The 15,665-nt window shown below is 54.4% G+C and overlaps 9 protein-coding genes across 9 annotated transcripts; 4 read left to right on the top strand and 5 right to left on the bottom strand.

Annotated features, from left to right (window-relative positions):
* Positions 1-64: 64 nt before the first annotated feature.
* M409DRAFT_25980 (uncharacterized protein) lies at positions 65-2,752 on the bottom strand (the record flags this gene model as incomplete). Its single annotated transcript, XM_033807905.1, has 1 exon — positions 65-2,752. One exon carries the CDS (start codon positions 2,750-2,752, stop codon positions 65-67), a length of 2,688 nt encoding a protein of 895 aa, XP_033664688.1.
* A 395-nt stretch (positions 2,753-3,147) lies between these two features.
* M409DRAFT_25979 (uncharacterized protein) lies at positions 3,148-4,452 on the top strand (the record flags this gene model as incomplete). Its single annotated transcript, XM_033807904.1, has 1 exon — positions 3,148-4,452. The coding sequence occupies one exon, from the start codon at positions 3,148-3,150 to the stop codon at positions 4,450-4,452; it is 1,305 nt and encodes a 434-aa protein (XP_033664687.1).
* A 74-nt stretch (positions 4,453-4,526) lies between these two features.
* On the bottom strand, positions 4,527-6,249 carry M409DRAFT_25978 (uncharacterized protein; the record flags this gene model as incomplete). Its single annotated transcript, XM_033807903.1, has 3 exons — positions 4,527-4,746; positions 4,815-5,837; positions 5,891-6,249. 3 exons carry the CDS (start codon positions 6,247-6,249, stop codon positions 4,527-4,529), a joined length of 1,602 nt encoding a protein of 533 aa, XP_033664686.1.
* Positions 6,250-6,833: 584 nt separating this feature from the next.
* On the bottom strand, positions 6,834-7,594 carry M409DRAFT_25977 (uncharacterized protein; the record flags this gene model as incomplete). The annotated part of the gene is made up of 2 exons (XM_033807902.1): positions 6,834-7,054; positions 7,183-7,594. The coding sequence occupies 2 exons, from the start codon at positions 7,592-7,594 to the stop codon at positions 6,834-6,836; spliced, it is 633 nt and encodes a 210-aa protein (XP_033664685.1).
* Positions 7,595-8,574: 980 nt separating this feature from the next.
* On the top strand, positions 8,575-9,150 carry M409DRAFT_25976 (uncharacterized protein; the record flags this gene model as incomplete). Its single annotated transcript, XM_033807901.1, has 1 exon — positions 8,575-9,150. One exon carries the CDS (start codon positions 8,575-8,577, stop codon positions 9,148-9,150), a length of 576 nt encoding a protein of 191 aa, XP_033664684.1.
* A 336-nt stretch (positions 9,151-9,486) lies between these two features.
* Positions 9,487-10,233, top strand: M409DRAFT_25975 (uncharacterized protein; the record flags this gene model as incomplete). Its single annotated transcript, XM_033807900.1, has 1 exon — positions 9,487-10,233. One exon carries the CDS (start codon positions 9,487-9,489, stop codon positions 10,231-10,233), a length of 747 nt encoding a protein of 248 aa, XP_033664683.1.
* A 182-nt stretch (positions 10,234-10,415) lies between these two features.
* Positions 10,416-11,274, bottom strand: M409DRAFT_68356 (uncharacterized protein; the record flags this gene model as incomplete). The annotated part of the gene is made up of 2 exons (XM_033817801.1): positions 10,416-10,839; positions 10,895-11,274. The coding sequence occupies 2 exons, from the start codon at positions 11,272-11,274 to the stop codon at positions 10,416-10,418; spliced, it is 804 nt and encodes a 267-aa protein (XP_033664682.1).
* A 196-nt stretch (positions 11,275-11,470) lies between these two features.
* On the bottom strand, positions 11,471-12,936 carry M409DRAFT_25973 (uncharacterized protein; the record flags this gene model as incomplete). The annotated part of the gene is made up of 2 exons (XM_033807899.1): positions 11,471-12,422; positions 12,476-12,936. The coding sequence occupies 2 exons, from the start codon at positions 12,934-12,936 to the stop codon at positions 11,471-11,473; spliced, it is 1,413 nt and encodes a 470-aa protein (XP_033664681.1).
* Positions 12,937-13,582: 646 nt separating this feature from the next.
* On the top strand, positions 13,583-14,903 carry M409DRAFT_37178 (uncharacterized protein; the record flags this gene model as incomplete). Its single annotated transcript, XM_033810686.1, has 2 exons — positions 13,583-14,433; positions 14,489-14,903. 2 exons carry the CDS (start codon positions 13,583-13,585, stop codon positions 14,901-14,903), a joined length of 1,266 nt encoding a protein of 421 aa, XP_033664680.1.
* Positions 14,904-15,665: the final 762 nt, after the last annotated feature.

The raw sequence follows: 15,665 nt of genomic DNA, 5'->3' as shown, positions 1-15,665 counted from the left end.
TAGATAAAGGTCACGAATCGTGGGTATATCGAATCAAACCAGAATTTCCCACATCTGCTGCTGTTCATTGCACAGCACATCCCCATCCTTTCTTCTCGCCCTCTTTTTCGAGCTCCACGACTCTCTCCTCGACTCTTCGTACGCCCTTCTCGTAATCTTCCACGCCAGCTTGAACATCCTCAACTCTGCTCCTCAGTCCACCAATCTCGTAATCGAGCTTCGCAGCGTACGTCTCGATTTCTTTAGCACCTTCCTCTAATCGTTCCTTTGCTTCCCGCAAAACGCCCTCGGAATGGACTTGCATTTCTCGCACCGCCTGCAACTTCGGGTAGTGTAATGACTCGAGCGTCCCTTGATCGTAGTCGCACTGTTCAAGAATCTGATCGAGACGGCGGATTTGACCCATCGTCCAGTCCGTCGTCTCAGATTGAAGGGTGGTGATCAGACTGCGTAGGCGCTTGGCTTCCTTGGCTTCAAGCTCTTCTGCTGCGAGTTGAGCGTCGAGGTTGGTGTCGTAGAAAGGATCGTCGCCATCATCTGCCGGACCGGTCCAGTGAAGGACGCTGTCTTCCGCTAAGCTGAAACTGAGGTGGCGTGGGAAAGCTGCGCTCGAGTGGGCTTGGAGTTGGACGTTGACGTAGTGATTATAGGAGAGTGTCCGGCGGAGGAGAGTGCTGGCGTCAACTTCAGTCTCGGGACCAGTCGGTAGGATCTCATTGAGGTCGATGCCGTTGTATATCGAGCCTGCTACTGACGCTGTCGCAGTAACAGTCCGTGATGGGTCTGTATCGCCATTCTCATCCTGTTGTGGATGCTCGCTCGTCTCGCCGCTGATCTCTCTTGAAAGACTCGCAACGGCAGGCGGCTGCAAGCTTTCTTGGGAAGCCAGTTGTGTATCTGATGCGTCAATCATGGAGCGTGACTCGGCGGTGTCTGCTCGCTTTCTGCCAAGAGCAACGTTCAAGCGACTGCTTTGCTCAGCAACGGTGTGCATCTGTCCCCGTCCGTCACTCCTGTTGCCTTCTTCTGGACTGCTGGGACTACCAGTCGGGCTGGTGTGTGACCTTCTCAGTAGCGGTCTGCGCGTTTTGGTTTCATTCCGTTCCACAGGTGACGTTGGTGAGTGATCGTCAGTGGAAGGCTTCGATCTGTGACCAAGTCCCACAGCGCCTTTGCCAATGTTTGTGGCACGCTTCAAAAGTGAAGGCTTAGCAAGACCTTCCTCACTCTCATCACCCTCCTCAAGCGGCGTTGGTCGGTTGAACTCTTCGAATTCCTTGTCCTGCTCTCGTCTGGAGGCAGGCACACCGTCTACAGTGCTTTTCCATCCCGAGGTCCAAGCAAATCCGCCGTGCTCGTCCGATTTGAAGACCAAGGTGCGGTTGAAGGCTGGCGGTTCTGACACTTCCTTCGGATCGTGGCCGTCGCTCAGTCTGTGTTTCTTGATGGGTTTGCCATACCACAGCCATTTCGCCCGGTCCCCAAAGACAAGCTGGACAAATCGGTCGATATCAACAGTCTCGATTTCCGCGATACCAGCTCGATCCCGTCGGCCTACCGCATCAATGATCATTTCACCTCCCTTTCCGCTCAGTTCAGCCACTGTCGATTTGACAGCTTTTGGGACGGCCCATCGCTCCTTGTCTGCGGCTTTCTGCGTCGCTTTGTGTAGGCGATCTAGAGTACGGCGATCCAGGCGGCGGGTGCGATTGATCCGTTGCTGCTTCTGAAAAGTGCCAATTCCCTTCTTCATGGCTTCAACGTCGAATGGATCTTTCGGTACAGGAGCATTAAGCGCATTCAGTCTGTTCCTCGCACCCATGAGAAGTCCTAGCAAGCCGGCAACAGTCGTGGGGCCAAGAACGCCATCATGAGGTTCGACGTTATAGTAGTCACCACCGATCTCGACCCACCAGTCGTTAATCGCCTTCTCTGTAACATCACACAATAGGCCATCGTTATAGTCGATCTCCAGCTTGTCGAACAGAGTCAAAGCGCTTTGAGAGAGTTTGACTAGTTCTATGACGGATTTATAGATTTCGTTCTTGTCGCTCGTTCGATAGAGTTGGTGAAATTTGGCAATAGTCGCAATAGCAGGTGGTGCCAAAGATAAGCCAGACCGACCAGAGCAGCCAAGTCGTTTGAGATCCTCGTTGACAAAGAACTCGTGACGATGCCTCGTGACATCTCCGTCGGGGACTGCTAGGACCGTAAGAGATGAAGGAAAGCCGGAGAGGTTGGTGACCATGAGGATTCCGAGTGGAGTGTCTCGACGGCGGGCGTGGTATTGATTCAGCGCTTTGAAATAGACTCGCAGTCGTAGCGACCAGGTACTTTCATCGGTTGGCACGCTCAGGACGCTGACCACGACTACATGTGAGGGATCGCCGGTGTATGTGGTGATGAGAAATGTTGGATGGCTCCGAGAGGTGGTCCATTGCTCGACGACATAGCACTCGTAGCCGTGGAGCTCACGTCGTCTGTCGAGGACGGATGTCGAAGGATCTTCTTCCAGGTATCGAAATGCAACAGGATCGGTCAAGACGAAGCGTTGGTGACCTGGTTGGGCTTTCGGGGAATTGAGGGAGCGTTCTTCGAGTTGGGTGGGAGTTTGAGGCCTTGGCGACGCTGGAGTGCCTCTGTGGTCGGTCGGGATTTGTGATAGCGAGCCAGCAGTTTCCAATGGCGGCGGCTTCCATCGCTTCTTCTCCACTGAGGATCTTCCCTTGTCGATGGAAGATCTCGTGGCCATCTTGGCAGGTCAGTAGCACGTCGTACCAGGCATGCCCGTTTCACCGGTTGCTTCTAGGTTCTCGATGCCATCCTGAGATCAAGCCGAGCACAAGATCATCGATTCGATCGAAGTTCAGACCCCGCAGTCCGGCTGTGTTAGGTGTTTCGAATTGTTCACCGGGTATTTTGATGGGAATACCTTGAGATGGGCGGGTCAGGGTGAGCGAGATGAAGTCACAAGCCACCGAGCGGACCTGGCTCCGCTGATATGCGCTTATCGCCGTCCCACGAGCTCGACCTCACCTTCCACAGCAGCAGCCGCAGCAAACAACGTACTTCGATCCATGCATACCGCTTCAAATGACTGAATGATCCATCCCACCATCAATATCGCCCACAAAACTTTTCCCAACCATGGACAACATCTTCGCCGCCCACCAGCAGCAGGAGACCAAAGGCAACCTCTCCAAGACCATCGACTCCGTCCAGTCCCTCATCGACCTGCTCCAAAGCACCCGCGATCATGTCGCCGCCGACCCTTCCATGTCCGCGCTCCACCTGGCGAAGCTCCAAACACCCGTCAAGCAGTCCTTCACCAAGCTGGAAGAGGATCTCAAAGAGGTGAACAAGGGCATGAACGCATACCAGAAAGCTCTCAAGGACAAGTTCAAGACGGCGAGTCTGCCGACGAGCAGTAATGAGGTGTTGAGCGAGAAGGAGGATTTGGTGAATCGCGCGATAGCTATGCACTTGCTGCGAGAGGGGAAGTTTAATGTGGCCAGGACGTTTGTCAAGGAAGTCAGTGCGAGGGCACCGTCGGAGGATAGCGAGGAGACGATTGAAGTAGACTTGGAGACGGGCGAGCCACGTAACACGAGGAGCTGGATCGAGGACTTGGCAGACGCGGATGATGTGATGATAGACGGCATGGAGGCTGTGGCGGACGGAGAGCTGGAGCGTAGTGGGCTCCAGAGGAAGTTCACCGACATGTACCACATCCTCGACTCACTGCGGAATCAGCACAACCTGGAGCCTGCAATAGAATGGGCACGACAGCATTCCTTCGAACTCGAGAACCGCGGCTCCAATCTTGAATTCGAACTCGCCCGGCTGAAATTCGTCGAACTCTACACAACCGAAGACATCATGGACGACGAACCATTCGCGGGCCCTTTGCGAGCCCTGGAATACGCCCGCGAAACATTTCCCGCCTTCAACAACCGCTACGCACGAGAGACCTCATGTCTCCTCGGCTCCCTCGCCTTCTCCCCAGAGCTAGGAACATCCCCCTACAAGCCCTTCTTCTACAACTCCTCCTCCTTCGAAGAAGCCTCGGCGAGCTTCACACGCGAATTCTGCGGAATGCTCGGCCTCTCCTCCCAATCACCCCTCTACACGGCCGTCACAGCCGGCGGCATCGCCCTCCCGATCCTCGAGAAAGTCGAACGAGTCATGGCGCAGTCTAGAGGACAGTGGACGTCCGTGAACGAGCTCCCCGTCGAGACACCCCTCCCACCCGGCTTCGCATTCCACAGCATCTTCGTCTGCCCCGTCAGCAAAGAACAAGCCACAGATGCGAACCCGCCGATGATGCTGCCCTGTGGCCATGTCATCGCGCGGGAGAGTCTGGATATGCACAGCAAAGGCAAGAGTCGGATGAAGTGTCCGTATTGCCCGAATGAGAGTCATCCGAGGGAGGCGAAGAGGGTGTATATATAATGTTCACCGTATCTCACTTCTCTCGAGAAGAACGTATCGTTAAACAACGATGGAATGAATTGCATTGTTATGCTTCACGCACTCGCGAACACACCGCCCAATTTACTCAGATCCTCCCATCTCTCATCCTTCCAAATCTCGATTTTCTTCTCCGGCGTGGCGACTTTAACCTCATCCACCCTCTTCGTCCCAAACTCATATTCTTCATCTCCGTGCACGAACGCCACCAGAATTTCAATCCACTCCTCCATCAACGCCCTCTCCTCAGCGCTCGGACCGTGCGTTATCGAAAAGCTACAAAAATCACATCATTAGCGAACCGTGATCACCAAACCTTTGCCAGAGTAAAGGGAAATACATACTTCCAAAACGGCTTATCCATCGCATGCGCCACCCCAAACTCCCCCGGCGCGACGCTCTCATCGATAAACCCCATCCGATACGCAATTAAATACCTCCAGACGTCGTCGACACCCACGCCGTTCTCGAAGAGCTTTTTGGCCAGGAAGCGAGAGGGTGCGCGGACTTGGCCGTCTGCCGCGATGGTGCCGTAGAGGGACTTCCAGGGTTGGAGGGAGGAGGAGGAGGGGAGGGTGGATGAAGGTAATATGCGCTCCACCGTCGACGGGGCGTAGTAATTCTCGAGTTGGTGTTGGAGGGCGGAGAGGATGGGTTGTTCCGGGGAGTTGTATTCCGCGTAGAGGCTTTCTTCGTTGAGGACTTCGCCGATGAGGAGTTTCATCCCGCGGTCTTTGAACGTCTTCGCGAATCTGCCGGAGGTGAGGAACTCGATTAGGTTGGAGTGGATGAAGAGGTCATCCGTGACGGGGCGGAAGGTATGGTTCTTCATTCTCTCGAGGGCGTCGACGAGGTCTTTGGCGGGGATATGGCGCAGACGGGCGAGTTTCTCTTTCGCGGGGAGGGATGCAGGGAGGTTGAAGTATGTGCAGACTTCGTCGAATTGGGATTCGGTCTCTGCGACGGTTTTGGGTTGGGCCGGGATGGCGTTGGAGAGCATGTAGAATTTCTTGATGAGGTTCTCGCAGGCGGGATTCCGCATCTCGTGGAGGACTTGCGCTTCGACGCCGTATGCGCCCCCACTCCGTCCGCCGAGGACGATGTTGTTGGGGTCGCCGCCGAAGTGCTGGATGTTTTCCTGCACCCACTCCATGGCGAGACGTTGGTCCCAGAGGCCGCAGTTACCGGCTGCTGCGCCGTCGCTGTCTTCTAGAAGAGCCGAGCCTGCGAGGAAGCCGAAGATGTTGAGCCGGTAGCCTATGGCTATGAAGATGGCGTTGAGGCCGCCGGTCGAGATGAGTTCGATGGGATCCATCCCGGGTTCTTGGGATGGGTCGCCCATTTGAAACCAGCCGCCATGGAGCCATCTTCCATACATCTCAGCAAGTAGAAGACTTCGAGAAGATTTCCGTAGACTCACAGCACCACAGGCAACTTCCTCCCCTCCAACGTCTCCCCATCCTTCAACGCCGGCGTCCAGATATTCAGCAACAAACAATCCTCAGAATACTGCGCTTCCGTCCCCTCCGCCTTGGCTACCTTGCCAAACAGCTTCTGCCAGCATGGATTCTTGAACTCTGTAGCATCAAACTCATCGTACTGGTGTGATTCCGGCAGAGGTCTCGGTTTCCGCCATCGATACTCTCCAGTCGGAGGCAACGCATAGGGCACACCAGCGAATCGAATCGACTTGTTCGAAAATTGAAGACCTTTTACACTGCCTTTCAAGCCCAACGAGAGAGTCGTGGGGGTGGTTTCGTAGGATATGGTGTTGCCCATTGTTATTACTTGGGATGGGTCTCGGATTCGGGATATCGCACTGCTTCATCTGTACATCGATTTCAGGAGATCTTATCGGTCTTTTGATGTGCTTTTCTTAGGCGCGGCGCACCTTTTGCCGTGAGAGGCGAAAGGCTGACTGGCATGGTGAGGTGATGACAGGGTGTTCGGGCCGTGGAGTGTTTCCTTCGAATGCCAGGTTTGGTGATTAGTATGACTTTTGTGTGGAATTGATATGGAGTGTTGAAGTCTTCTCCGAATGAATGATCTACCAAGTGCGCCTTCCAATTTGGAAACAGGAGGCATGATCGAATAAATCTGTGAGTTTTACTAAATCAATGTTCTTGCGAGCCCAGCTGCCCGGGCATTCACTGCATGGCCGCATAATGCCTCGTTTGACAATACACACTGGTGGCGTAGGGCAATTCCCGCACGCTACGAGACACAGTGATCCCTTATCCATTCGCTGCACAGCTCGTGACTGAGATGCGAAGAGCATTTTGCCCCCTTCGATTCGCAATGTCACGTTGTGAGAAGTGACGACCGTAGACTGTTCTGGCTTTACTTCCTTTCCCTGGAGCTTATCATGGGTCGGTGTTGTTCAATCGGTTCCATAATGGGAGCTCTGGGCGTCGAGGCTTGACTTCATCAGATTGCTGTTTCGGGTCGCCCAAGGATTGCTGCGAATATGTGCCCGCAGTCTTTGCGTATCTCCGGTCGACTGCTCTTTCGACGACATCTTTCGAAGTCTTCTTGTTGACAGAATCTGCTGATACCGTCTTCTTGTCGGCGTTCCCTCCCGAGTCTCTGGTCCTTCAGACCCAGGCCGGCATCATTCCTACAATTTCAACCTCTTCCTATCTCCTCAACCCATCCCTCCACTGTTGCCGGGCGAACCTCTCATGCCGATAGTGTGAAAAACGAACCACACACCATTAAACCTCTTCCACTTCAACTCATTCATCGCATGCAACTTCACCCCCTCACCCCCAACCCCCGTAACCTCCATATTCATATACACATTCGCCAAACCAACCTCCTCATTCACATACGACCACAAATGCACAATCTCGAAGTGAACATTCGGATTCTCATCCGCGCGCTGCTTCCACATGGCGCGTTGTTGGTCGAAGGAGGCGATTTCGCGCTTCTGGGCGAAGGTGTCGATTTCGCCGCGCCAGTGCGGGGAGACGTGGGAGAGGAAGGTTTGGGCTTCCGGGGAGGTGAAGTTGAAGTCGCGGTCGTTGATGGCGGTTACCACGGTGCTGGAGAGGCGTTCTAGGTAGCTGGCGGTGGATTCGTCGCGGCGGGTGGAGGGCGTGTCCGGGGTGGGGTATGTTGCCATTTTGGTGTGAGGTCCATATCGTATTAAGTCTGTCTACTGGCCAAGAAGAGGTCTGGCTATGAGAGAGGCATTGCAGTGACTTGGTGGTGTAGGTGACGTGAGATTGAGAGAAGTGCTGACCAATCAGAGGGGGTAAAATAGATGGAGATATCCACGAAGTCGATTGTCTTCGTCGGCGGCTTTACCTTGTCAGTGACTATCAATGGGGCTTGGCTAGAGGGAAAGTTCCTCCAAAGAACAGATGGCTTGCTCCGAGCATGCTGGATCCCGCGAGAAGAGGAGCAACAGGTGAGGTCGACATTGAAGGACGGGTCCATGCACTCATGCTGGGATGTCCCCAACATCGAACAGGTCAAAACGAGATGACCACTCTGTCACTCCTCTCCACAACAACATCGACCTCTTTTCTACCCTCATTGTTCCGCTCAAAGTGGAACGCATGGCATCGTTAATCATCTCCCGGATTGTCAGCGCGACCGAGCTGTGTGTAGTACTCCGGATTGCTCAGACAGCTTCCAAGCAATGGGGACGATTCCTCTTTCAGCGGAAGAGGGAGGGTACCAGGTAGGCAACCAAAAATGCCTCCCATCTCTCCCGATGGCGAAACTGCACAAGTGTTTCAAGTGCACGACACGTCTCGTTTGGACTGCAGGCCAGTGAGCAAATGACGTCGGGGGCGGCCCTCAACTCCTCCACAGCGGCGAGAGATTCTTCCAGCCAATCGACGCCGCATCCATCGCTTGCAAAGGAGCAGCGAGTGTGGGAGTGTCGACGCGGCTGCGCCTCGAATGTCCTGCAGGTGACGATAGCATGTAACTCTGCCTTGGCTTGGTCGTGCGGTCCATACTGCATTTGGCTGCGATGCGCGGTGCTGTGCAATGTCTGATAAAGTCTTGCGCGCTGCTGTCGTGAGGGACTGACTGACTGCCAGCAACGACAAGACTCCTCGCCGGGATTGACAGGTTGGACTGACAGACACCATGTCTACCTCGCGGATGCCGATAACGACCTTCATCCGGCTCCTCTGCCTGAGCCTCTTCCTCGCGATCGCCAACTGCCAAACCTCCACAACCCTCGTCACGGCGACCACAACCGTAACCTCCAGCGCGACCGACAATGGCGGTGCCTGCAACGATTTTGTAGGCGCATGCGTCGTCTATGGCGGACCTGGAGGGGCATACACAACAACCGTCTACGCGGCCTCGAGTCCCCGGCCTACAGTCGTTACAGCGACAACCACAACGACAGTTACATATATTCCAGCAGAACAGGCGACAACAGGAGCCGTGAGCGCGTGTCAAAATTACGAAGGCGCGTGTGTTGTGTATGGGACAAATGCTCAAGGATCGGCACAATACACTACGACCGTGTTTGCAGGAGCGAGTAATAGCGGGCAGAACAATGGCAATAATGGAGGAGCAGGCTTGATCGGCGGCAGCAACGGGAACGGTGATGGATATATCGGTCCTTCTGGAGCTGCGAGTCTGAGTACACCGGTGGCATTGTCGTTGGCATCGCTGCTGATTGTGAATCTGGGATTCTTGGTCTGGATGTAGAGAGGAGAGGAGAGTTACGCTGGAAGACTCTCGTAATGATACCCATTTGCAATGCTATGATATGGCCAACGAACATCGTGATGGACTTACCCGCAGTTGCTCGTAGCCTCCAGCCTTGAGCCAGTGAAAGCTGTGAGTGAAGCACACACATTCACTCAAAGCCAGACATATCCCCAACATTCCATGCAATGCCATGCCGTTTGTCGTTTGCCTGAACAATGGGAGACGCAGCGTACAGCAGAGACAAACTTTTCACAGCGCTGCATATATCGCGCGGTGTGATCCTCTCTCCGCTGGCCTTCGTCCCAGCATACCGAAAGCGCTCCAGATACGAAGATGTGCTTCTCCTGCTTTACCAGCAAAGGCAAGAAGAGCGCTGACCAGAATCACCAGCAGTCTCCCGCAATCCCTTTAACCGACCAAGCCAACAGATCCACCCGCAGCAATGCAAGGCCCTCAACTCGCCGGGGAAACCACCAAGCAGCGCAGCCTCCTCACACCAACCGCCAGCCGACCGTGACGGCAATTCCGCCCGACCTCGAGCAAGAGACCGACCTCGCCAGTTCAAGCGCTTTCGCAGGCACGACTCCGCCACGACCAATGCGCCACCAGCCTGGTCGAAAGGTCTCACGCATGGAACCTCCAAGCATTCAAGAAAGCGCTCCGGGGCCGAATGTCACCACGTTCCCAGAGAAGGCAGAGGCGCCCAGTCCGCTGCGTGGTGATTTGCGGACGCTTCCTTCCGTTCGTCGATCAGAGAACCGCGAGAAGGAAAGGCAAGACGGCCAGCCAGGACATTCATCCGCTAACTCTGGACCGCTCGCCTCGAAGATGTCGTGGAGCACTAGCAGTGGTGAGGGAGGGCCAGCGAGTGCTGCAAGTCCACAAGCAGGAGCATCGTCGTCCAGTGCGCAGGCATCGCAGGTCGAACCACTTTCTCACTTCTCGGATACCAGTAGCAGTGGTGAGGAAGAAGCCGACGCTGCTACATTGCGGCCATTGTCTGCCGTTACTCAAGTTGGACCGCGAACCGGACTGGGAGGATCAGGCTCTTCTTTCAGAAGCAACAGCAGCAGCGACTGATGGGAAGTCGAAAGCTCTGCACCCCAAGACAACCTCAACATAATATGCCAGCTCCCAAGCTGCAGCGTCGACCACACCAGGCGAATCTGAATCATCATCGACCAGCACCAACGAAGAGACAACCGCAGCACCATCACCACCGCAAGACACAAGAGCAGGCAGCCAGTACCCAGAGTACATAGCTACGCAAACTTGTCATGCTTGCCCTTAACCTTAACATCCAACATCATCTCATGATAATTCCCCTCCCTCCTCGCCTTCTTCAACGTCTTGACCTCATCATCCTCCAGTCTCCTCCCAACTTCGTCTTCCAACTCTTTCCGACTGATCTTCGCTCTGACCTTCTCTGCCTTCTCGACTTTGTGCTTCGGCTTGAAGCGTGCTTGCATTCGTATTCGCAGTGTAGTGGTCTCGCCTGCTTCTTCTGCGTCTCCGCGGATTTCGGGCGGGGTTTTGTCGCTGTCTATCGATAGGTATTTTCCTCTCGAAGTCTGGACATCGAATAGCCCCGGTTTCTCGCTCGACGCTATGCATTTAAACGTCTCCTCTTGGCTAACAGCTTCGCGTGTGGATGACAGGAAGCCATACTGGTCGCAGCCCAAATATCTACACATCATCAGCTGTTTGCCTAGACGTGCCCCGCCTTGGATATACCACTCACTTCCCATGATGTCCCTTGAACGTAAAACTCCCCTCCGTCCCCACAATCCTCTGCGAAATCCACACCTGCCGCACATCATGCGGCTCCGCGGTGCTCGGCTCATTCTCCACCATATTCTCTACATCAATCGTGAAGACCTTTCCGAACTGATCCACCGCGACACACGATGCGGGCTCGGTGGGCAGGACGAGGAGTACCGGGCCGGCGATATCCTCAATGGCGTCTGCGGATACCCAGTTCTCGTCATCGTCGGGCGCTGCGTCGGTGGGGATGAGTTGTTTTGAGGAGGGCGCGTCTTCGTCGGCGGCGGGGTCTTGGTGGGTTCGTTTGCGTTTCTTGTGGGGCTTTTTGTCGCCTTTGAAGGAGAGGGGTTTGACCATGTTCGCGAGATATGTGTGGTTGAACTTGGGAAGTGAGGTTCGTTGGAAAGTTTGAGGTTCACATGCTTTCCCCGCTAGCGTGGGGTTGCCGAGCGCTTTGACCGCTGCTTGAATTGGACTTCACCTTGTGGACTTCGACATACTGTATCTGAGCATCGATGTCGACAACTATCCATTACGAGATACACTCTTTCATCTAATGCGAAACTCTGGAGGCCGCAACTCCCCATGATCTAATGCGTTCCTCCATTCCTTCCCTGACTTGCCTCGCACTGAGCTGAGGTCCCAGTTCCTCCAGTGGTACGCCTCGTTTTCGGCTATCGGGCTCAAAAACAACTGCTTGTTCCCCTTCTGACCCATAGCTCTTTGCATGAGCTTTTAGACTACACTCCCGCAAGAGAAACTCCCTACAGTTCTCCCCACAAGTCATCCCCTGGACTCCATCGGGAAGCCGGACCAAGAAATTATGCGGCATGCCACGATAAACTTCGAGCCTGACACGAACGCCACAACGCGCCATGCTCTTTGCTAGGACAACACTCCCATCCGCAAGACATTCTTGGCCGACGCTGATCCAGATCTTTGTGGGGCAATCACTCCAATCCGTCGCCGCGGTGGGCGAGACCAACGGGTGAGGTATGAGACTCGTCGGAGCGTAGACGTGATGGCGCGGTGGGTTACAGGGCCAGATGGTATCTTGGATGTACTTCTCAACAGGGAATGGGTTCTGGAAGGCTGAAGGGATAACGTCGAAGGCCAGATTCTCTTCTTCTGATGGGAGAGATCTCGCCAGGTCCATGTATCCCGAGTGGATCGCAACTGCGCCCGGTAAGGGGACTTGAACGACACGGCCACCGAACTCGATCTTCTGCTGGGTTCTTTGCCAATGCAGTAAGAGCTGGAGAAACGCTATGGCGAGATTGCCTCCGGAGCTGTCGCCGCATATGCCTATGGATGCAGCAGACACAGGACGGAGGCGACTTTCCGGTGATGGATATAGGAGGCTGAGGTAAGTTACGACCGTGTCTACCAATGGTGCTGGAAAGGGGTCCTGCGGCGCGAGACGATAGTCGATAGAAACGCACTTCGCCGGCGTGTCTTTGATCAGTTTCGAGACGACACCTCGAAATGCAGCGGCGTTTCGCATGCTAAAGGAACTTCCGTCAGCTTTCGAAGGCTTGCAAGAATCTGGGACGCTTACTAGAACTGGCCTCCGTGAAGATAAATATAAGTCACACCATCGCCGGCCTCATCCTCCCCTCGATGCCCAGCCGACTGACGAGTATCAACCAAACACTCAGCTCGCACATCCACCGCCGCCGCATTTGGCACATCCTCCCCTTCACAGCCTCCCAATCCAACAATTGCACCCCTCACAGCCTCGGCGATGTTATTCTTCCCGGACAACGCAAACGTCATCGGCTCGACTTTGATGCCCTTGTCGACGTTCGCGAACGCAATACTTTTCCGCTGCTCCTCTTCCATGGATACAGGTGTAGGGTCTGTCGTGAACGTTCTGGTCATTGCGACCATGAGGGCTGTTTGGAGATCTATGTATCCGGATGATGCTTGGGTTAGGAGATCGTTGAGGAGGTATCTTAAGGTGGTGGGAATGGCGTATGTGACGAGATGCCAGAAGCGGGAGATGCTAGAGGGTGGCATTTCGTCCTGGTTTGCGTGCATCCGTTGGCCGTCTTGCGATTCGAGTGATGGTGGTGAGAAGGGCTTTAAATTACAGGTATGAGGTCTCTTTTCCAAATATTACTGATGCCAAAATGTAAAGAACATGAACCCTTATACATCTCACGCCACCTCAGGACAACTCCATCAACAGACCCCTACCTCATGGAACCCATCGCCACAACCGCATCTCCCTAATCAACCCCCAAAATGGCAATACTTCGATTCGTCCGCGATTCGTCCGTTCCGAAATTTCCCTTTCTGGTAGGATATGCATTTGTGCCGATGCTATCCAAAGGTATGCTTAGACCGATGGGCAATGATGTTAGCGGTCTGGGACTTCGGCGCCGAATGCTGATTGCTATGATGTTAGGACACGGGACGGGAATGAGGTTAGAGGATCGGTGGGAGGGCTGTTGCGATGCCGATATGGCGATGAGTAGGAAGCGATGGTGGGGGACGGTAAAGGGAGATATTCAAAGCAGTATCGAGTCGAATGAGCAGTATGTTTCCACTTATCCAGAGAAATATCTCTTCGATTAATTGCTCGACGAAGCCATCGAACAACTCCACTGCTCACGGCCAACAACAAAGCACCAGAGAAACAAGAACCACAACAATGCCCACCATGGCCATAATCGGCTCCGGCCTAGGCGGCACCCTGCTCGCCTTGCAACTCCTGCAATCCCAAAACCCGACCCACACCCCCGTAATCTACGAAAGTCGCCCCGAAGGCTACCCACAAGGCCAACACATCTCCCTCGCCCCCAACGCCATGCGCATCCTCTCGCACATCCCGGGCCTCATCCCCAAGTTACAGAACCTCGGCTTCGAATACGAGAAGCTGCATTTTCGAAATTCGAATGGAGGCAGGATCGCGACGTTCGATAATGGCGGTGTGGACGCGTATGGGTTCCCCGCGATGAGGATCCATCGGAGGGCGTTGTTGGAGGTTTTGACGGGGGTTTGTGAGGAGAAAGGGGTCGAGATTTGGTACAACATGAAGCTAGAGGGGATTCAGGAGGAGGGGCAGGAGGGGAGAGTGAAGATGCGGTTTCAGGGTGGAGAGGAGGCTGAGGCGGATTTCGTGGTCGGTGTCGATGGATTACACTCCGTCGTGAGGGAGTACGTTGCCCCCAACAGCGCTTCCTCGTACGCGGGCATGCTCGGCGTGACGGGTTATCTCCCGCGAGAGAAGCTCCATTCTTCCGTGAAGGATATCGAACTTCCTTCGCACTTTGTCGGCAAGACGGGGTTCATGGCCATCATGCCCTCGAGTGCTTCGGGGGACGAAGTTGGCTTCTTCTCGACGATGGAGCATGCTGAAACGAAGACGAGGGAGGAGTGGGATGGATTGTTCCACGACAAAGAGGCGATCAGGAGGATTCTGCTGGAGAGGTTTGGGCGGCGGGATGGGTGGTGTGAGCTCGTGGGACAGATGTGTGAGACGGCGGAGGAGGAGAGTCTATGTTCTTGGCCGTGATTGGCTTTCTCGAAGATCGAATTGGGAGGATTTGCTGACGCTGATACCAAGTTTCTTCATCGCCCCGAAACTTCCAAGTTGGACCTCGCCCAGCCGCCGAGTCCTCGTTATGGGGGATGCTGCTCACGCTCTGATCCCAACTGGAGGACTAGGAGCCTCTCTCGCCTTTGAAGACGCAGAATGCCTCTCTCGTGTGTTCAAGCACGTCGCGGAACAACCAGAAACCCTCGACTCAGTCATGGGCGCTTGGGAGGCGCATCGCAAGGAGCGTCTTGCACTGGTCCAGCAGTTCACGAACCGCAATAGGGAGATCCGTGCGCCTGGGATGAATGCCTTGCTGCAGCACTTGAAGGAGTGGGCACTCTGGGTGGCGTTGAGCTTCGTAGGGAGTGATAGGATTGCTGGGGAGATATATGGGTATGATACGAAGGCGTTTGAAGAGGTTCTAAAAGATCTGGAGAGTTAAGCATTAGCAACCTTGATGCCGCTGGTGACCGTCTCTCCGGCGCCGACGGCGTTATGCACACATCATCTGATGATTTGCGCCGGATACGTTCATTTCTATTCCAACAAATTGAACATGTTCTCGCTGTTGTCATTGTCCATTGCTTTTTCGATGATCTCACACAAATAGCACCGGTCTCTTTGGCGGGGATTCTAGGCAGATTCAGGCTGTAATAAGCATGGCTTGAAGATGTCCATGCGAAGGCTTCATCCTCTGTGTTGATCGAATCATCACGTCGACCGCCGCAAAGCGAAGCACCCCTCCACCGTCTCCCGCACCGCCGTACCTTCCCCCTCCAGCCTAGCGCAGCACACTAAAAAGCAATTCCCGCCAAAACTTCGGCCCAACCCAACCCAAGGCCTATAGGTTTCTTGAAAATTACCTAAGCATCGAACACCGGCTTGGTCGAGCGGTTAGCAGTGGTTCCAAGTTCCGGTGTTCGAGTCCCAGCCTGTCCGAGGGCTGGGATTAAAACAACCCCCCGTTGGGAAGGGGGGTTGGTCGGCAAAAGAAAGACATAAAACAACTCAGAATGGATTGAGCCTCACTGTCTTCTTTCTAATACAATTAGATTGTGTTAGTTCTCCTTGTGTGGCGGGCTAGGGGGACAAAGGTGAGTTAGTGTTGAAAAACATTGACTGTGATTCCTTTTTGCTGTTGTGGTGTGAGAAGGCACGCATGATACGTATAATAGGACAGTTGCGCATGTCGCGTCTTCTTTTC

This window comes from Zasmidium cellare, assembly GCF_010093935.1.
Source record: "Zasmidium cellare ATCC 36951 unplaced genomic scaffold M409scaffold_29, whole genome shotgun sequence".
Lineage (NCBI taxonomy): Eukaryota > Fungi > Ascomycota > Dothideomycetes > Mycosphaerellales > Mycosphaerellaceae > Zasmidium > Zasmidium cellare.
This window is presented reverse-complemented; position numbering and strand designations above follow the sequence as displayed.